Source organism: Pelodiscus sinensis, chromosome 2 (assembly GCF_052426305.1).
Source record: "Pelodiscus sinensis isolate ZL-2025 chromosome 2, ASM5242630v1, whole genome shotgun sequence".
Classification (NCBI taxonomy): domain Eukaryota; kingdom Metazoa; phylum Chordata; order Testudines; family Trionychidae; genus Pelodiscus; species Pelodiscus sinensis.
Genome location: NC_143053.1, coordinates 31,448,257 through 31,470,904, shown reverse-complemented (window position 1 = coordinate 31,470,904; position 22,648 = coordinate 31,448,257). Strand labels below are relative to the sequence as shown.

The 22,648-nt window shown below is 43.8% G+C and overlaps 1 protein-coding gene across 1 annotated transcript; it reads left to right on the top strand.

Annotated features, from left to right (window-relative positions):
- Positions 1-350: 350 nt before the first annotated feature.
- TRHR (thyrotropin releasing hormone receptor) lies at positions 351-20,613 on the top strand. Its single transcript, XM_006113021.4, is given in 2 exon segments — positions 351-1,171; positions 20,176-20,613. Coding segments are annotated over 2 exon segments (1,230 nt in total). The 5' UTR covers positions 351-379.
- Positions 20,614-22,648: the final 2,035 nt, after the last annotated feature.

The following is a 22,648-nucleotide window of genomic DNA, read 5'->3' as shown; positions in this document are numbered from 1 at the left end:
ATTCATTGTATTAGCTAGCTGGCGATCTGTCAGTGAAGGGAAAAGACTCTGTCTTCCCCTCCCTTTCCCCTTCTGCTCTGCAGAGAGAAATCTCTAGCTGCATTCATTCACATGAGTGTCTCAGACCAGGTTCAAAGAACCAGCTTTTTATCCTGTGTTAATGAAATAGGATTAGAGGGGGACCTACCTCTGGTAATTGGGGGAAAAAAACAGGAGTTTTGGAGCAAAGGCAGCTTGTGCGTGGACTGTAATCTTATGGAGACTGTGCCATGGGGCTGTGCAGCATCCACTCTCCACTGTGTTTAACTTTTTTGCAGGGAGATTAAAAAAAAATGTGCTGAGAGCATCGTCCAGCAGAAGCAGCTTTAAGCTGGTGAAGATGGAGAACAGCACAGGGGATGAACAGAACCAAACAGGGCTGCTGCCAAGCCAAGAGGTGATCACTACTGAGTACCAAGTGGTTACGATTTTCTTGGTTCTCCTCATCTGTGGACTGGGTATAGTAGGAAATATCATGGTGGTGCTGGTGGTCCTCAGGACCAAACACATGAGGACCCCCACCAACTGCTACCTGGTAAGTCTGGCTGTGGCTGATCTCATGGTGCTGGTGGCTGCAGGACTTCCCAACATCACCGAGAGCCTGTATGGGTCCTGGGTCTACGGCTACGTGGGATGTCTCTGCATTACGTATTTCCAGTACCTAGGCATCAATGCTTCTTCTTGTTCCATCACCGCCTTCACTGTGGAGAGATATATAGCCATCTGCCACCCAATCAAAGCTCAATTCCTATGTACTTTTTCAAGAGCCAAAAAGATCATTATTTTTGTCTGGGCTTTCACTTCCATATACTGTACCCTCTGGTTTTTTCTGCTAGATCTCAACACAGTAGTCTACAAAGATACTATAATTGTTTCTTGTGGCTACAAGGTATCCAGGAGCTACTACTCCCCTATATACATGATGGACTTTGGCATATTTTATGTTGTGCCAATGATATTGGCCACTGTCCTCTATGGACTCATTGCCAGAATATTGTTTCTGAATCCCATCCCTTCAGATCCAAAAGAAAACCCTAAGAAACGGAGAAGCAACTCAACTCACCAAAACAAGACTATGAATTCCAAGATGAACAACAGGGGTTTCAGTAGCACTATTGCTTCTAGAAGGCAGGTAGGAAATGTATTTAAATATGATATTTACACATACACACATGCTCTCTTTAGCTTTTTCTTAAGACAATTGAACAAGTAAAGAGATTTGCTTAAAATTCATGAAAATATCAAAAATGTGCTTTATATCTTTTATTTCAATTAAGGCACACAACCCTTCCCCTCTCCCCCCAATAAAATCTACCAGTGCAGAGATGTGATTAGAGCATTTCATTCAGTAAACTGGTTTTTCCAGCATGTCTATAAATGTTTGCCTACTCCCACAGAAAGCAGTTTTGAAAGACAGTCAAGTGTCTTTTTATGGCATTTCAAGAAATCAACTAGGTACTGTCAAAATGAAACATTAAGAAAAAAACTATACTTTGACGTATGAATAAATTGGACAAATGCACTATAATTCCAGAGTTATTTTTGAAATCTGAAGATAGGATACTAAACTGGATGTCCTAAGTCCTGTTTTAAAACTTGTTGTATTAATGGGTCACTGTGTGACGAGAGAAGTTATTACTTTTTGTGACTCAGTTTCCCCATCTCTGTTATAAAGATAATATTTACTTTTCTAAAGATCTGTAGGGGGAAATTCTATACAAAGGCTAATGACTATTATTATTTCAATTTATCATATAATTAATAGGTAAATATTCTGAAGGTATTTGATGCTTTAAATTTGATTAATAGATTTTATCATATTTATTATACATTGGCATATATGCTAAAATAGCACAGAGGTGTAAGTCTACCAACCATCTTCATAATTACACACAATACTCATCTCTCCTGTGCCATCTAACATTTTAGGTGCCAATCCTGAGAAGTGCAGGGCACCTTACACTCCCATTGATCATGCTTTATCTTTTCATTAAACTGTGGGTACCCAATTCCTCCACACTACCCTGCTTTAATAACAAATAGTTTTCAGAAGCCTCATGCTTTTGAGTCACAGTTCTGACTAAAAGGGATGTTTCAGCAAAGGTAGCATAATTTTTGTAGGTATTATGCCAGAAGCGGTGATCTCTTTTGAAATGCTCAAGTCCATCTGCATCCTTGTGGTTAGGGATAAGGCATCTAAACATGAGATTTTCATAGTTCTTTGTGTAAACTGTTGCTATTTATGAGGTTCTTTTTCCTGCTGTGGGATTAATGTTCACCCCACAGGTTAATTGAGCCTGTTAGCAGAGATGTAAACATGTACAGATTGAGAGATCCCAGGTTAAGAAAAAGACAAACTGTTCTTTCTTTTCCGTAATTTGTAATTGTTTACATATATCTCGTGAGATTGGTTATTTAGGTGAGTAGTAGTTCAGTTTGTTTCATCTAGCAATTAATACTATTTTTCAAGTTATCATTATGAAGGGTAAATCCACATGCTTGCAAATGTGTGCTTTGTATTGTTTAGTGTCCTTTCAAAAAATTGAATGGTCTTTTTATTTAGCATTTCGGACAATGGTTCTTCTCATATTAAAAAATTAAAATGACAATTTATAGCATATATAACATTTATTTTCTGTTTTATGAAGAGAGGGCTCTTCATGGAGACTGTCAACTTCTTGGGTTATTGTAGCTGCGTTTTCAGTAAATCTAGTGTTTGCAAGTAGTGCTGTATGTAGACAGGAGAATGATAAGGTGGCACTATTAATATTATTCATAATATTTATATTATGATAGCATCCAAAATGTGCTTAATGCTGCAAAATCATATGGGAAAACAGTGCCTATCTCAAAAAGTTTACAATCTAAATAAAGTCCAAGACACACCAAGGGAAAACTCCCACAGATGTCAATGGGTGTTACACCTGCATATGTGAGGGCAGAATCGAGCTTTAAGAGTCAGATTTTGCCCTCATTTATATCAGTACATCTCTAGTCTCTTCATTGGTGTTGCACTGATGCAACAGAATAGACGCTGATCCCCAGAGTGCGAGCAGCTTCAGCTCCGAGTATAAGAGTTAACCCAACAGATAGGAAATGTAGTGGAATAATTTGCAAGGTGAATGCATACTTGCTCAGACAGTCCTGGATGCTCTTTCAAGCCTGTAACTAATGCTAAAAGGCAACACTAATGGAGTGAACAAGCCAGGGATAGAGAACATTGGTATTATTATTAATTTATTTATTTATTTATTACTATTTTTATGTGGTAAAAAGAAGACCTGAAATGTTTTTACATGAGAAAATCTACCACATTTTTCCAAGAACACTCTACAAATGACTGGAGAATCAGAAGTATCAAGGTAGTAAAATTGGATTATATGAAATGGGAAGTGTTTTTTTCTCTCCCAACATCACCAACACTCCCACTGATTACTGGGCACTTAGGAGACATTTAGGGGTAAATTAGAGCTAAACAACAGTACAGAACATTAAGAGCCAGGACTGTTGGCTGTAAACAAACTTTATGGGACTGCGGCACACCCATGATAAGTGGACATCTGACTAACTAAAATCATTCCAAACCATAGATGTTGCTGGACTAGAGAGATTCAACCTGTGATGCAGTCTCTGTATCATGAAAGTGCAATTTACAAATGTAGAATTATATTTTACATAACAGCACCCAAAACCAAAACAATATAAAACTTTAAAGCTTATAAGTCTACTCAGTCCTACTACTTATTCAGCTAGTTACTAAGACAAACAAATTTGTTTACATTTATGGGACTTAAAGCTATAATGTCACATAAAAGAGAAAATAGGGGTTCATGTGGCACTGTTGTAGTTGGCATTGCAAGGCATTTATATGACAGATATATTCAACATTTTATTCCCTTGACGCTTTGACCACCATTCCAAAGGATTTGCTTCTGCTCGATATTGATCAATACGCAGTATGGATTGATGTATGTTCATTTTCATCATCTGAGTCAGATACTGCCAACAAAAGGCTGACATTCTTTTTTGGTGGTATGGCTCTGTAGTTTATGCATCAGACTGTGGTTCATTTAAGGCTTCTGAGAGCATATTTCAAACCTCTTCCATCTCAGATATGGAAGACGCTTCAGATTCTTAAACTTTGGATTCAATGCTGTAGCTATCTTTAGAATCTCACATTGGTACCTACTCTGCACTTTGTCTTAAGTGCCTTTCGGATGACATTGTAAATAAGAAGCAAACAGTATTATCTCCCATACATTTGAACAAACTTGTTTGTTTTAGCAATTGGCTGAACAAGAAATAGGACTCAATGAACTTGTATCAGAGGGGTAGCCATATTAGTCTGGATCTGCAAAAGTGACAAGGAGTCCCGTGGAACCTTATAAACTAACAAATGTATTGGAGCATAAGTTTTCCTGGGCAAAGACCCACTTCGTCAGATACATGTAGTGGAAATTTCCAGAGGCAGGTATAAATATGCAGGCCAGAATAAGGCTAGAGATAACGAGGTTAATTGTAGATGTTAAAGTGTTACACTGTTGTGTTTGAGTATGGTTATATTAAAAAAATCTTTATTTTTAATTTGCACTTTCATGATAAAGAGATTGCACTACAATACTTATAAGAGGAGAATTGAAAAAAGCTATTCATTTTGTCTTTTTATAGTGCAAATATTGATAATCAAAAATAATAAAGCGAGAACTATACAGTTTGTATGCTGTTGCAATTGAAATTGATATATTTGAAAATGTCATAAAATATCCAAAAAGCTTCACTGTACATTTTAGATATGTGCATCTGTCTGTCCATCTTTCTGTCCATCTGTGAGCTTGTTTGTTCAAGAACCTCTCCTAAACAGTAAGAGCTAGGACCACCAAATTTCATTTGCAGTCTCCTCTTATCATAGCTTAAAGCAAGGTCAGGGTTGCTTGTGCCAGGATAATGAGATGTACGTAGAATGTGATTATTCTGTATCAAACAGAAATGGAGGGTTTTGATAGGAGGGACAGTTATATTCATGCCTGACCACAGGGGGGTAGCAAGCACAGGAGGGACACAAATGACCACAGAGGGGCAGCAAGCACACCAATGAGCAACTGCTGACCAGCAGCATGATCCCCAATACCTCAGCCTGCCTTGGGAAGCATCTGCCAGCAGCTATGCTACCTCTGTGGGCTGTCCCCAGGGAATACCGGTAGGTGGCCGGCATGTCCCCTCCCTGCTCCCAGCAGCCCTCCCCACAACCCAGAGAGAAGCTGACAGGCAGAATGTGCAGCCTCCACTGTCCCTGTCTGGCCTCAGGGAGAAGCTGCAGCTACCTCCACCTTCACTCCTGAGCCCCCCCTTTTCTTCCAACTCCCTGCTTTGACTGCTGCACCTCCACCCTCTGCCCTGAGCCCCCACTCACCCACAGACTGGAGTCCTGTACCCTGCACTCCCTGCTGTGAGCCCCGCTTCAACCCCAACCCTAACTCCTGTCCCCCCCCCCGACCTCCAGCCTCCTGCCCTGAGCCTTCCACATCCCCAAGCCTCTGCCCTGACTCCTGCACCCTCCCCCCCCCATACCACCAGCCCCCTGCCCTGAAGAACCTAAGCAATACTGGGTAAGTCTTCTAGTATTTAAATAAATGGTATTCTATTATTGTTTATCAGTGCAATGAAAACTGAGATTAATTGCTACAAATTGAAACTCTGTAATCTGGACTTCCCTAGTCCAGCAATGTCCCAGCATCGTTGGGATGACACTGTGGGGCCAGGAGCATTGCCAGACTACAGGGCTGAGAGCACGTGGAGTCCCGGGCAGCAGCAGGGCCACTAGGGAGAGCCCCTGATGGCAGCAGAGCCGCTGGATGGAGTGTGGAGCCCAGTTGGCAGCAGGAGCCACAGGGGAAAACGGACCGCCCCTCCTCCCAGCAAGAGCAAATTCCCTTGTATGGGACCAGTCAGGTCCCAAGGGTGCTGGACCAGAGAGCTTTAACCTGTATTTTTTAATCTCACCATAAATTGCAATTAATTTTTTAATCATTTGACAACTCTAATGTTCAGCTGATTCTTTTTAACTTTCCTGAATACCCAGGTGCAGACATGCACTTACTCACACCAGAATAAAGCTAACTTTACTCTATTAAAATCAGTGAATTTACTGCAGGTTATTCAGGTTTAATAAAGAAGAATTTGGCCTGCAATTATTGCAAATGAAACCTACAGTATAGTTTGCAGTGACATTCCAGGCTATATGAGATGCCGTTTCCAATTTATTCTGAAACACTTAACTTCTCAATCTTCCTCTTCCTTGGGCTTCCTCCCGAGACTACATACTTGCCCTGCCTGTTCCAGGAATGAACAGAATCCCATTCACAATCTCTTAGCTATACAGACATTCTAATTACTTTTGATCCAGGGCTTAGCCAGAAATTAAGTATGTCATTCTTTATAGAGAGGAGACCTATTGTGGAATACAGCGCAAATTTGACATTTTCTCCTTCCAGGATGGAATCACAATTTGGCCTCACTCCTGAGCCCTCTAACTCTGATCCAGCAACTAATTTAAGCTAAACTTTAAGCATATGCTTAGCCCCAGTTATTTTTCCAGATTTTGCAAGATTCATGTGGTAGCTAATGAAGATGTTAATATTTATATCAGATGGGGTTTCAGCAATACTTGCCACAAGAAAATGATGTAGCTCATTAGCTGAAGCAATGCATTCCACATTTAGGGCATGTCTACACTAGGAAATTATTTCAAAATAAATAAAATTGAAATAATTCTCAAAATAATAATTTTAAAACAGCACATCCCCACTACAAGGCACCATCAATATAGCTCAGAATTATTTCAAAATAGCGCATCCACACTGATTGGAGCCTGCATCGGATTTAAAGCCCCTGGAAGCACTCCGGGGTGGGTACCAGGAGCTTGGACACTTCCTGTGGCTGCTTGCTGAGGCTAGTTGGGATATGTGCTCACACAGCATTCCTACTGCCTCCCCCCTCACGGGACATCAAACTCACCCTGTGTGCTCTGGTTGCTTTTGCTGATGTTACAGAACTTCCAGCATGGAGCCAGAGCTGCTGCAAGGCAGTGCCAGGCTCACAGACCTTGTGCTGTGCCTCATTCAAACTGCTCACATGCTGCTTCAACACGACAATGACCAGCTCAAACCGTAAGACCCCATGGACTACTGCTTCTGGCAGCGGGGGACCAGTTCTGACTGGTGGGACGGCATCATCCTGCAACTGTGAGATGACCAGTGGTGGCTCCAGAACTTCCGCATGCGGAGGGTCTTCATGCCTGGTTCAGATCACCAGCCCCCTGCAGAAGCATGTCACCATCACCCTACGGAAGCTCGCCATGCTGGACAACTGCCACTCCATTGGAAAGCAATTTGGAGTGGGGAAAACCACAGTCAGGACCATGCTTCTGCAGTTAGTAAAGGCCATCAACAACATCTTGCTGTGGAAGGTCATCACTCTGGACAATATCAATCCATTTGTGGATGGCTTTGCCACCATGGGCTTCCCAATTGGAGGGGGGGACCACAGGTGGCACTCAGATCCCTATCCTGGTTTCCGACCATTGTGCCTCAGACTATATAAACAGAAAGGGGTACTTCTCAATGATGCTGCAGGCCCTGGTGGACCACAAGGGATAGTTCATGGACATTAACATCGGATACCTGCATCTTCCAGAACTCCTGCCTCCTCCAAAAGATGCACTCTGGCACTTCTTTCCCTGACCTCACCATGGGGGCAGGGATGTGGACGTGCCCATGTGCATCCTGGGCTATTCAGACTACCCCTTGTTCCCCTGCCTGATGAAGCCTTACACAAGCAGCCTGAACCCCACCAAAAGAGCATTTCAATGCCAGGCTCAGCAGGTGCTGCGTGGGGGTGGAGTGTGCATTCGGCTGCTTGAAGGAAAGTTTCAGGAGTCTCCTCACCTGTCTGGACCTCAGTGAGCACAACATCCCCTATGTGAGAGCAAGGGGGAGACTTTGCTGCAAGGGTGGGAGGGCAGAGGCTAATCATCTGGCCAGGGCTTACGAGCAGCTGGACACCATTGCCATCAGAAGAGCTCATCTGGAAAGACTTGAGGGAGAGTTTCAGCCAAGGCCAGCTGTGAGACTCTCTCCCAGGCCTCTCCACAATGTATCCCTGCATTGCCCCCATATGCCTTTCCTCCCCTACCCTTCCCATCTTTCCTCCCTTCCCTCCAGAGCAAATAAATACGTCTTTTTGTTTGGAAAACACAACTCTGGATTTTTTTTATTTGGGGGATATACAACATGGGAGAGACTAGAGAAAGAATCTGGAATGCGGGAGAGGGAACGGGGGAGATATTTTCAGGGATTGGGTTGGGACTGGCACTTCCTTGGGTAGCTCAGGAGGCTTCAGCTGCCAGAGAGATCCCACCTCCACATGTTTGGGGGCCCTAATGGCCCCTGGGGGCACTAGGAGGAAAAACGGGGGTGAGAGCAGGGACAGGGAGTTGTGGGGGAAGTGGCTGGTGGTCTGCTCCATGCACGCAGCCATGCGTTCCATCACAGAAGTTATGGAGGAGCACACTCTAGCTGGTCCCACATGGCCTTCCATTGCTCCTGGTCAGCCCAGCGTTCCTCCCAATCAGTGGCCCACTCCTCGTCAAACCCCCAGATGAAAGACTAGAGGCAGGCCTGCCAGAGCTCTTTGATTTTCATATGGACCTGGTCGATGATCTGCATGTGGCTCTTGTTGGCCAGGGTGGCAGCCATACGGCTGTAGACATCCGCATTCTACCTCCTGGTGCGTAGATCCTGGAGGTTGGTCTCCTCCCCGCCAGACCTTGATGAGACTCCACATCAGTCCAGCCTAGTACCCTCTTTTGTCCCTGGCCAGGGATATCCAAGGGTGCTGTGGGAGTGCTGGCAGCCATGGGAAGTGCAGAGGGAGCGCTGGGGTCACTCATGGCTCCAGCGATTGATGCTGTGTGGCATGGGGCTCGCAAAGCTCTCCTGGTGCCACAAGCCCTTTTCCTTTTGCCTGCTGCTTTAAGCTCTGCAGAAGAAGAGAAGCATTGGACTTGTCGGCTACGTCTACACTGGCACCCTTTTCTGGAAATGCTTAAAACGGAACAGTTTTCCGTTATAAGTATTTCCGGAAAAGCGTGTCTACATTGGCAGGATGCTTTTCCGGAAAAGCGTCCATGGCCAATGTAGACGCGCTTTTCCGCAAAAAAGCCTCGATCGTCATTTTCGCGATCGGGGCTTTTTTGCAGAAAAGACTACTGTGTTGTCTACACTGGCCCTTTTCCGGAACAGTTTTTCCGGAAAAGGACTTTTGCCCGAATGGGAGCCGCATAGTTTTTCCGGAAAAACACTGACAATTTTACAATAGATCATCATTGCTTTTCCGGAAAAGCAAGCGGCCAATGTAGACAGCTGGCAAGTTATTCCGGAAAAGTGGCTGCTTTTCTGGAATAAGTGGCTCAGTGTAGACACAGCCGTCAGGTGTGGCCAAACCAGCCATAAGTGCAGCTGTGAGAGGCCTCCAGAGGCCCTTTTTAAAAAAAAATAGCAGCAGCTGAGTATCCACACTCATGCTATTCAAAATAAGTATCATTCCTCATGAAAAGCAGGAGTTATTATTTTGAAATAACCAGCTCATTATTTCAAAATAATGGGCTTAATAGTATGGACACTGCGCTTGTTATTTCGAAATAAGGGGAGTTATTTCAAAATGACTCCGTAGTATAGACCAGGGCTTAGGTGAGCAAATAATAAGGCATGGATTTGGACATGGCTACTGCTTGGAGAGAAGTTTGAGTAATTATGGATCTGAAAGGTTAGCCTGGGTCACCACCTGGAACTAGGTGACACTGAGCCCTCTGATCCACCAGCCTGGGCTCTCTCTCACACTGTGCTGCCATGACAAACTACAGCCTCATTCCCGGTTTTTCCTTCCGCAGTCATTCACAGAGGTATGGTCAGGGGGAGAGATAGCTCAGTGGTTTGCACTTGGCCTATTAAACCCAGGGCTGTGAGCTCAATCCTTGAGGGGATCATTTAGGGATCTGGGGCAAATCTGTAAGGGATAGTACTTGATCTTGCTGTGAGGGCAAGGGACTGGACTTGATGACCTCACAAAGTCCCTTCCAACTCTATGAGATAGGTATATCTCCATAAATTATTATAGGTAGAGATACAGCCAGATGCAATGACATTCAGGTTTTGACCAGCCACTGCATGAAGCAACAATAGAGAGGCCACAGTCAAAATAACCACCAGCTGGAAAAGAAACCCAAATTTATACCATCTTGCACTGCACTGAAGACTGTATTACATAGACTCAGAAGGTTCATCCATCCCTCAATGTGGAGACAAAATGCAACTGCCCCCTGAGCTAAGATTTCAAACTTAGTGATTTAGATTAAAACATAAAATAAGTTTATTTATTACAAAAGGATTGACGTTAAGTATTTATAAGTAACAACAAACAGATCAAAGCAGATCACCAAGTAAATAAAAATGCAAACTAAGTCTAAAATACTAGAAAGTTACAATATAAATTAGCAAATTCTCACTCTAGCTAGTGATAAAAGCAGACTGCAGATTCTTAAGGCACAAGCTACAGTTCCTTTGCAGTTTGGAATCACGAGGTATTCAAACCCAAGCTACAAATCCCTTTAGCATGGATCTAGCATTTTCCCCAGATCATTTTTTCTTCCTCAGATGTTTTCAAGAATTCTCTTGTATGGGGCATGAATAACAACCGATGTCAACCCCTTCCTTAAATCACTTGAGCATTTGGTGGGAACTCTTTGTTCTAAAACCAGTTCTCACATCAGTGTGTAGATAAATACAGACACTCCAAAATGAAGTCCAGAATCATGTGCCCTGGATCACATGACCTTGTGGAGTCATAGCAGCCATTTCTTAAGGTTGTCTAGAGCAGTTGTCCCCAATGTTTTGGGGCTGCCAGGTGCCTGGGGGCGGGGCCGCTCATGCACCATGCGTCCAGGGGTGGGGTTGCTCATGGGCCACAGGCCTAGAGGCGGGGCCAAGCATGCGCTGCGTGCCCAGGGCTGGCACCGGCATGTGCCGCGACCCGGGGGCAGGAGCCGCCCATGAGCCCGGGGCTGGCACCTGCCGTACGTCCAGGGGCGGGGCCAGCCCAGATTGCTCCGTGGGCACACATAAATGGCCCGGTGGGTGCCATAGCGCCCGCGGGCACCACGTGGGGGACCACTGGTCTAGAGAATTCTCAGGAAGGCTTACTGGTCTAGAGAATTCTCAGGAAGGCTCACCAGATGGGAGATAAGATTCTCCAGCAGTCTATTGTTTTCCCTAATAGCTCATTACCCTGAATAAACCCTTCCCAACCTGCTACCTAGATTGAAAGTGGGTGTCACCCAGGTGTAGCTACATTTGAAATACAGATACATAGTAAATATTCATAACTACAGATACCAACATGATACATGCATATACATATGACAATCATATTCAGCAAATCATAATTTTGCCAGTGACATAACACATGACTTATCTTGGACAAAATTCATCATAATTATGCTATAATCATATCATAATGATATCATGATGAAGAATAGGGGTGCAGTGTTACAACAAAAACTGACTTGACTGTTATTAATATCATATTTTACAGTTCTGTTAAATAGACTAATTTTGGAGAAATTGCACAAGTCACCACGAGCGAAGGCATAGAAATTTGGAAGTAAGATGGCCATGCAGTTTGTAGGCGCACTCAAGCACAATTTGAGCAGAGAAAATGGAGCAAAATGATCTCATTAAACACAACTGCTTGGGGAAACCGTTCACATCTTATTACCATACTAAATGGTATTGTAGGTGAGAAAACAGAAGTGTCCAAATCACTCCAGTTGATCCAGTTAAAGCTGCAAAGTTGACTTGGGGTAAGATCAAGAAGATTAAAAGACTAAGTGTCCTGGCAAGCATGCTTTTTAATCCTGACAGTTCAAAGTCTCATTTCCTTTACACAGAAAAAAAAAGAGCAGTATAATGCAAGTTCAGCGTTGAGATTTATTTCAATATTGTATGATCATTTGGACATAAGTGTTCAAGAAAATGAACTGAAATTGACATCAGCTTTTGATTTTTTTTTCAATTGCTGCATAGCATTGTAACCTCAGATTTGAGACTGAACAATTAATAGTAAATATAAAGAAAGGTCAGTTCCTCCTGGAGTATTTTAAGGACCATATTGCTCTCCTGTGATCAATATAAAGACTACAAATATGTAATAACCCAGAAGATTGAAGATGGATCTTTGAAGATATTTTGATGTATGGAGTGAAATTCTGTCCCCACTGAAGTTAATGGAAGTTTAGCTACTGACTTCAGTGGGACCAGGATTTCACTCGTGGTAACTTCAAAATACTATACAATCCAATGTGACATCAAATATAATGAGACTTCAGTCTCACAAACACAAAAAGAAAAACAAGAAACAAATTGGAAGAAAGATGGTAGATTCTAGACCTGTGGTCCCCAACCTTCTGGGGCTGCTGGGCACCGCTCAGTCGTTGCGCATCTGGGGCTGGGCTACGCATGCACCATGCGCCCGGGGGCAGGGCTGCGCATGCGCCGCATGCAGGGCTGGATTAAGGGGGGGAGGCTAGCTGGTCAGCTGCCCAGGGCGCCAATCTATGGGGGGGCGCCAGATGGTAGCTATAAGGGGCGCCACGCACTGTGCACCTGGGGCCAGGGGCCGCATGGCACCCCTTAGAGCTGCCATCAGGTGCCGCGCCCCTTAGAGCTGCCATCAGGCACCACGCACCCAATTGCGTGCACAGTGCGCCGGGGACAAGGCCACACATGCGCCGTGTGCCCAGGGGCAGAGCCGCGCATGCGTTGCACGCCTGCTGCCCAGAGCACAGGAATGGCTCGAGCTGGCCCTGGCCACGCACCCAGGGCTCGGGGCGCAAGAATGGCTTGGGCTGGCCCTAGTCACTCGGCAGGCACACATAAATGCCCCAGCGGGCGCCATGGCACCTGCAGGCACCGCGTTGGGGACCACTGTTCTAGACTACTGAGGGGATTATTGATTAAAAGAAGAGTGATTATATTTACTTAATATTTGGCACGAGTACCAGGGGTAGAATGCTGTGTCCACAATATAAAAAGGAAATTGATAAACTGGAAAGAGTTCACAGAAGAGCCATGCCTATAATGGAAGGTAGGTGTTTAATTTAATAAAGGGATGATTAAGGGGTCACTTGATCAGAGTCTAAAAGGATGAGTGCAAATTTGATGAGAGAGGGTTCTTCAATCCAACAAATGAAAAGTAAGATCAAATGGCTAAAAGGTGAAGATAGGCATGTTCAAACTAGAAAGAAGGTGCACGTTTTTAACAGTGAGGGTAAGTAACAAATGGAACAATTTACTGAGAGATGTAGTATAATCTTCATCACTGCACATTGTTAAATCAATCCTAGATTTTTTTCTAAAAAAAATGCTTTAGTTCAGGATATTTGGTCTGAAATTAGAATTAATTCAGGAAATTCTGTGGTCTACCGTCATAATTAGGCCTAGAAATGTACCATTATTATGGGTTCAATTATAAAAAGGGGTATAAATTCATAAGCTGTCATAATAGCCCATAACATTGATGTAATAAGCTATTGTGACAGCTTCTGAACTTGCAAATGTTGACAGAAAAATGTACAAATGGGATATTAGGCCTAAATGCTGGACAAAATAGTAAGAGAATGAGCTATTCTGCCCATCACTTCCTCTTGGGGTCCTTAAGAGACTTAGGCTATGTCTAGACTGCAAGCCTCTTTCGAAAGAGGCTCTTTCGAAAGATACTTTCAAAAGAGCCTCTTTCGAAAGAGAGCGTCTAGACTGCACGCGGAACTTTCGAAAGAGCAAGCCGCTTTTTCGAAAGAAAGCACCCAGTGAGTCTGGATGCTCTCTTTCGAAGAAGCCCTATTTACATTCAAGAACGCCTTCTTTCGAAAGAAGCACTTTCGAAAGAAGGCGTTCTTCCTCGTGAAATGAGGTTTACCGCCGTCGAAAGAAAAGCCGCGTTCTTTCGATTTAATTTCGAAAGAACGCGGCTGCAGTCCAGACGCAGGTGAAGTTTTTTCGGAAAAAGGCTACTTTTCCCGAAAAAACCCCTGAGTCTGGACACAGCCTTAGGGAGTAAAAGGCTCCTGGAACAAACTTCAGCTTTAAGGTTTCCAGCCCCACACCACCATCTGGGGCCTTAAATCTTCTTCTTTATAATCCTGAGAGATGTCTTGACCACACCAGGCCAGAGAAATGGAACCAGCTGACATCACTGCCTCTATCAGGTCCCTCCCTCTGAATCCCAAGCATCATCTGGCATGGAGACTTCACCTCCATCTCCTCCAATGTGTCTGTTTCCCTCCCTTCTTTATTTCTTCTCTTTCCTATCTCTCTTCTTTTCCCTTCTGTCTAAAAACAGTCTGTTTTAGCCAGCTAAGATTATTTTGCAACACTGCTATAAGTCTGTGACCAGAGAAAGGCAAATAAAGCAGCGGCCTATAACTATAAAGTGATAAGTTTCTCAATCGGATGTGTTATCATCAACACCCATAAGTAAAAATCAAACAAACACTTAGAATATATCTAGTCAGACAGGAGAAAACATCTCAGGCAATGAGAGTGCATATTTTCTATATAATAAAAATCTGATTATGACAGGCAAGAAAAGTATATTCCCTACAGCTTTAACCAAAGACACAAAAACAAAGCAATTAAAAATGCAATGTTAAGGTTAGTAGGAGAGTTATGGAAGTAAAGTTCAGTCCTCTGTCAGAGGTATTAAAAATTCATATCCCTACCTACGAGGCAATGAAATTATATTTTGAATAGTCATAGGAGCTGTAGTACCATTGTCTTATTTACACAGTTACCCTGAAAAAGGTTGTAATGTGTAACTGCACCATGGAGCAGGAAACGGGAAATTTCATTAATTTGTCTGGTAGATACAAATGCATTATTTCAATAAGATATAGCAATATTCAAAGAAGCACAGTAAAAGCCAACAGTCTTCATTCACTAGGAAGAGCCTCACCCTCTAAATTCGCACATACATACTGGGGCTGTGTCTAGATTGCATCCCTCTCTCGGCACTTCGGAAGTGCAAATGAGCCAGGGATTTCAATATTTTTTGTGGAGTACAGGAGCTGTCGAAAAAGCTCCCCACTGTCAGCAGAGCCATGGCTACACTTTACTTTTACTTTCGACACTGAGCCTGATCGGCACGGCGTCGGAATGTGAGTATGCAAATAAAGCCCGGGATATTTAAATCCCGAGCTCATTTGCACTTCCAAAGTGCTTCATTTGCATCCCTCTCTCGGCAGGGGGATGCAGTATAGACGTAGCCTGGATGTAATTCTAGACTGATTTACTCTCTGTGATGTGCCACTGAAATCAATGGGATGGGTGGGTGGGTGTCTGTGTTTCCAGATTATTAACTCTTCATCACCAAAAGATTCATCTTAACTATTAATAAATTTTTCAGACTTTTTTAAATGCATAACTTGGAGATTACAGGGTGAAAGGCACTAAATATTGTAACGATAAAACACTGTTAGTATATCAGCTACATTCAGAATAGTGGGACTCATTTTAAGAACTCGTTATTTTGGTTTTACTGCCCTTGTTTTTCACTTTTATTTTTATTGACTTTACTTCCAACTTTTTGGAATCCCTCAAGGAATAGTTTTTCATTGGTTTTTTAAAACAAACTTTATGTGATAAAAGTATAAGTGACAAAACACTTTTCAGTAAACAATCAGTCCATACCTGACCTCTCAATCTTCATAAAAACGTAAGAATGGCCACATTGGGTCAGACCAAAGGTTCATCTAGTCCAATATCCTGTCTTCCAGCAGTGGACACTGCAAGGTGTCCCAGAGGGAATGAACAGAACATGAACTCATCAAGTGCTCCATCTCCTGTTGCTCATTCTCAGATTGTGGCAAACAGAGACTAGGGACACCATTTCAACCTATCTGGCTAATAGCCATTGATGGACCTCACCTCCATGAATTTTATCCAGTTCTTTTCTAATCCTATTACAGTCTGTCCTCAGAGGAAACCCACACAACACCTTCAAAAGGTGAGCATGGGAATTTACATTTGTAACTCTGTTAGATACTACAGATCATGGAGTCAAAACAGGCACTGGATTACAACAATCGATAATTCAATAACCCTCCTTTTTCCTACAACTATGAAGTGTTTACTGCCCATCTCATGTCTGCCCACGCTGCTAGTCCATATCAGCTGACTTGAGCTTGTGGAGCTCGGGCTATAGGAATATAAAATTGCAGTGTAGGTTTTTGGGCTTGTGCTGATGTAACACTGACAGGTAGAACTAACGTGAGACCTCTGGAGATTAGTGCATGAGCTTCTGCAGCTTGAGTTAAAAGCCAGTGAGCTCTCAGCTGTAGAGCTCTCAGAGCAACTTATTCTCTCTTTCTCTGTAAGGGTATGTCTACACTAGCTTGTTAATTCGAGCTAGGTAGGCAAATGAGGTGACGGGAGTTACAAATGAAGCCCTGGATTTAAATATCCCAGCCTTTATTTGCATGTTCCCATCCGGTCGCCATTTTGAAATTTCACTAGCCCGAACTCACTGCCGCGTGTTAATTCGAACTAAGGACTTAGTTCAAATTAACATATCACTGCTGTGTGTAGCCGCACGGCAGTGAGTTCAGGCTAGTGAAATTTCAAAATGGCGACCGGACGGGAACATGCAAATAAAGCCCGGGATATTTAAATCCCGGGCTTCATTTGCAACTCTGGTCGCCTCATTTGCCTACCTAGCTTGAATTAACGAGCTAGTGTAGACATAGAATCATAGAATCATAGAATAATAGGACTGGAAGGGACCTCGAGAGGTCATCGAGTCCAGCCCCCCGCCCTCAAGGCAGGACCAAGCTCCATCTACACCATCCCTGACAGATGTCTATCTAACCTGTTCTTAAATATCTCCAGAGAGGGAGATTCCACCACCTCCCTTGGCAATTTATTCCAATATTTGACCACCCTGACAGTTAGGAATTTTTTCCTAATGTCCAATCTAAACCTCCCCTGCTGCACTTTAAGCCCATTACTCCTTGTCCTGTCCTCAGAAACCAAGAGGAACAAATTTTCTCCTTCCTCCTTGTGACACCCTTTTAGATATTTGAAAACCGCTATCATGTCCCCCCCTTAATCTTCTTTTTTCCAAACTAAACAAGCCCAGTTCATGAAGCCTGGCTTCATAGGTCATACCCTTAGTGGTCTAAGTGCCACTACATAGAACAGTGTGCCACACCCAGAATGCATTTGAGTTATACTGGGTCTCTGGGGTCCTAAAGCATGGGTGTTTTATTATAGCATAGACATAACCTGTGAGTACCATTCCCAGACCTGAAGAAGAGCTCCGTGTAAGCTCAGAAGCTGCTCTCTGTCACCAATCAGGGCCATCCTTATGATTTATGGTTCCCTATGGGTGGGCAGGGAAAATGGAGGAGGGGCCAGGGGCTGTGCTCAGGGTTGTAGGGACAGGAGTAGGGAGACAGGCATGGGATCTGGAGCATGTTGCAGCACCCCACATCTTATGTGAGTTCCTAGCTGTCTCCTGAGGTCCCGGCTGCTGCCCAGAACTCTGACATCGGCCGCACACATGGGGGTCCCAGTTGCCACTGGCCCCACATTTTACGTGAGTTCCGGGGCTCCACTCCCAGGGCCATGCCTGCCTCCAGCCTTGGCCCCCCAGCCTGGTCAGGGTCCCCCACATCCCAGAAACATGACCCTGCTTCTATCCCCAGAAGGTGGCGCGGGTGAGTGGAGGCTGGGTGTTGCTTGTGGGGAGGGAGAAGGATGGGGTTGGCCACCAGCGCCAGCACTGCTTGCTTCTTGCTGTCCCATCCCACAGTGGTGGCCCTAGCCATACACAGCTATGTATTCTGCAAATGCTTAAGAACAGCTCTGCACCCTCTAAGTCTGTTTAAGTGAAATAAGTGATATTTCTAAGATGATAATGTTGTAAGGTAACCCACTGTTTCTCTGGCAAGTTTTGGGCTATCAGTAAGAATTTCAAAATAATGTATGAGTCACTTGACCAGGACTTAATGTCTGAATTAATTGTTTAGGTTTTTTATTAGAAACTAATCTAACTCAGACGTCTTTGTACTGAATTTGGGAGTCTGCTATTATGTGACAGTAACCATTAAAGTAGGTAATTTGGTTTCAGTTTTAAAATGTCACACACAGTCAGCACTAGAAGTAGCTGCTCCATACCATTGAGGGGAAGACAGGAGTTGCTTTCTTTCCAAGGGAATAGACACTTATTCCTAACTATGGTACAGTAATTCCCTACACAGTGTTGTCCTTGTTAGCATTGTTTTGTTGCATATCTATTAGAGCACATGCTTGTTTAAGGTTGTACAATGCTCCCTTATAATGTCATTATAATATCCAGGTGTGTTGGCAGTCATCCACCCCATTAGCTCCTCCACATTACCTGTAAGGTATGCAGTTGGGCAGCTGCAGTTCAGCTGCCTTTTCTTTGACTGCTGAGCTGCTCCTGCCCTCTGCCTTGGAGCTGCTTCTGGGAGCCTCCTTCTGGCTGTGCAGGGAGGATGGGGGAAGGAACAGACAGATGCTGATGTCAGGATGTCCCAATTTCTCCTCATCAAGCCCCCCACTCCATATATAATTGTCTCAAAGCAGGATATCAAAGCGACAGTGTCCTGTGTCTGAACTTCCTGGTCTACTTACAAGGGCAGTGCACTTGAACTGGCACCAGCATACTGAAAGGGGCAATTCACAACCTTGTCTGTACCCAGATGTATGCATCTGTGTCTGTCTCTTAACCACACTGTTAGGCATCTCTGCCTGTCTCTCACGCACACACCCTGGGGCACTGTGCAGCTGTATGCACCAACCGCAGGACAGAATGGTTCAGGGAAATGTTTGCAGCCACTGCCATGGGTGCATCTGATGTTTTCTCCCTCTCATCTGATCCATGCCACCACTAGAGCAGGGGGCTCAAACCTCCAGCCCATGGGCCAGACCCAGCCAGAGCGATTGCACAATCTGGTCTGGGACTCCCAGTGGGCTGGGGGCCCTCATCCCCAAACCCCTTCCCCTTCCTGCCATCACCCTGTCCTCTTCCCCCATGGCAAATGACCCCCCTGCAGCTCCTGCTGCTGCAGGAAGTGTGTGTGCTGGGGGTGTGATCGCTGCTGTCATATGGCACCAGGCCCATCCCTGGTGATTCCCAAAGCCGTCTGCTTGGGAAACAAGGTTTGAGCCCCTTGCTCTAGTGGTGGCATGGATCAGATGAGAGTGGGGTGGAGGAGAGGCAGATTATGGAAGGGAAGGGCAGGGCTTAGAACCAGTGATAGACAGGTCCCCCAGGCCCACCAAGAGTCCTGGGCTAGATTGCTCATTCACTCCAGCCGGGACTGGCCTGCGGGCCAGATGCTTGAGACCCCTGCTCTAGAAAGTGAAGCTACATTAATAACATCTTAACCCTTGAGGGCTCTGCCAAGTGCTAATTTATCATTTAGAAGCAAGACTTTTCCTGGGAAATATTCCACCCTGTGACTCCACCACTTCAACCAAGCTTCGCAAGCATCATTGCTCTGTACAGTACTAAATTGTTTAAAACTTTTACTGTACATGTGTATAATATTTTATGGTTCCTGAAAAAAAAATTCCCTGGAACCTAACTCCCACTATTTACATTAATTCTAATGGGCAAATTGGATTTGCTTAATATTGTTTCCCTTAAAGTAGCATTTCTCAGGAGCATAACTGCACCATTAAGCAAGTTTACTGTAGTTGCAAAGACTCAGGCCTAAAATATGTTCCATGGGAATTAACTGGATATTAATTGAATAATATGGATCCCAGCCATAAGGAATCATCCTTATTTTATGAAAGTTCAGGGGAGTTTGGATCAATGAATTTGGATCAGCTCATTATAGTGGTAAGAAAATAGCAAAATTCTAACTGAGACCCAGATATAGATCACGTCATCAAATTCAGAGCTGTTCAGACAATACCAACTTTACATTCACATCTCTACAGAACACTGAGCACTGATGTTCTACTTTTTCATTGTGTATCCTTCTGTTTTCCATAGGTTACCAAGATGCTGGCTGTGGTTGTGATCTTGTTTGCATTTTTATGGATGCCCTATAGGACGCTGGTGGTTGTAAACTCCTTTCTCTCCAATCCTTTCCAAGAAAATTGGTTCCTGTTATTTTGTAGAATCTGCATTTATCTAAATAGTGCCATCAACCCCGTGATTTACAATCTCATGTCCCAGAAATTCAGAGCATCTTTCAAGAAACTCTGCAATTGCCAGAAGAAACAGTCAGAGAAACCTACCAGTTACAGTGTGGCCCTAAACTACAGTGTCATCAAGGAGTCCGATCACTTCAGCACTGAACTAGAAGACATTACTGTCACCAATACCTATCTGTCCTCTACAAAAGTGTCCTTCGACGATACCTGTTTATCCTCTGAGGTAACCGTTAGCAGAAATTAATCCATTGTGCATATTCGTATTAAGTACTAGACGTTTTATCCAGCATTGCTTTAATCCTTAATTTTTTATTTTCTTCATTTAAATTATTGCTTTTTGGGGTAGGGCTGGAGATGAGGGGTTCAGTATGCAGGCTGCCTTGGGGAAGTGAGGAATATTCTAGCCCTCTTTTACAGAAGAGTTTGGGGACAGGTGAGAAGCACCTCTCCACGGTTGCTGCAGTTGCTGGAGGCATGTCTAGGGAAAGGGTACATATCCCCCCACTGGGGCAGGTCCAGGCTTGTCTGCCTCCTACTTTCCCCAGCCAGAGTGGGAAATGCAGCAAACTGTGAACTTTCCCCTTATGCTCTGATAAAAGGGAACAGCCAACAGAGTTCTTGTATGAATGGGGGGGGGGAGCTGAAGCCCCCCTACCCTCCCTAAAGGGTGCCTGGGAGTTGGAGGCTCAGGACTATAGACATCCCATTCTCCTACCTGTTGATTCTGTTTTCTCTATGGTTTTATGCATCCCTGTATGAATTGTGGGGGGGAGCTAACCGCCCCACCCTGCATGACCAAACGCTTACAGTGCTTTAAGTGATAAGAGGAAGTAGCATACCGAATTTGGTGGTCCTAGCTCTTATCCTTTAGGAGGAGTTCTTGTACAAATAGACTTGCTCACTCACAAACAGACACTTTCAAATATATAGTAGATAAAAGGAACCAGATTCACAAAAATTCCTCATGTGGTATAAATCGGCACAACATCATTTACTTCGATGAGAGTACATTAATTTATACTAGCTGTGGCCATGTGAAATTCTGTGAAGTTGTATAAAAAGAATCACAAACCTATTTGTACCTGAATATAGCAGAAAAAATAGAATACTTTACTACAATCCTTTACCTTTCAGAACTATTTTGAATGCTCTTTTTGAAGACTTAACAAAAATTCACATTAAAAGTTGTGAAACATGCAAGTATTTTGTAGTCCAAAATTGTGTGACTGTATCATTAATAGCTTCCTCAACTGCTCTCTCATTTTTTGAGGTCTTTTTCATGAATTTTTCAGCTGTTTGATGCATTTCACAAATTTGTTTTCAGATATGATGAAATATCCTCTTCTTTAGTTATCTGATGAAAATTGCCTGTGCTAAGAGTTGGAATTTTTTTGGTTTTGGTGCTATTTTCCACAAAAACAAAAACTGTCAAGTTGTCACAACACAGTTTAGATGCAAATTTTGGACAGTTCTGCTGCAATTGCCAATTATGTACAAAATATCTGCAAGTGAATAGACACTGTCTTTATACCTTTGACACCTGTCGAGTCTCTTTAAAAAATGGAAATCAGACTGGTGTGCAAATAAAAGGGAAGTGTTTCTTGTTCTCAGAAGCATAAGGTGCTGTGCTTTCAAAGTGCTGGACTTACCCGAATGACAGCATTGGGTAAGTGGGAATCAAATCACCTTCTCCCTACCAAATGAACTGGAGTGAAATTGTGCTGCTCGGTCAGTAGAAGAGCCTAGTCATGTAGGCTACTGAGCTACCTCAGTTCTCATGATAGAATGCAGGTATCAGAGTTCAAGGCACTCAGCTTCTCATAGGAAGTGCTCACCATCTTTTGGGATCCATCTCCCCCCTCCTTCCCCCGCGGCTGCTGCTTCTGGCCCCACAGAAGGCTGCCAATTCCCAGCCTGCACAGCTTGAGTGGATCTGCTCCTGGGGAATGGGTAACCATTATCATTAACTGGCAGCTCAGCATGAGGCTGGAAGCAGCTAGGCTAGAGTAGCCCCTGCCAGTGACATGTGTGCGGCTCTAGCCCAGAGGGCTGAAGCAACCCTCCACTTCTCCCATTTAACCAGTTAATTCATTAAACAGGATTTTACATCCCTAGTTCAGCTCTCCTGCTTGAAAGCGGTGTGGCACTCTCTTGTGTGCCCACTATGCGACCACCTACACACCATCTCAACACACACCTGTGACTAAATACCACAATCTAGAGGTAAACTATTTTTTTCTCATCTATTATACCTAGCACAACTCAGGAGTTGCAAATTTCCCAGATGTCCATATAAAATTGAGCTGTAT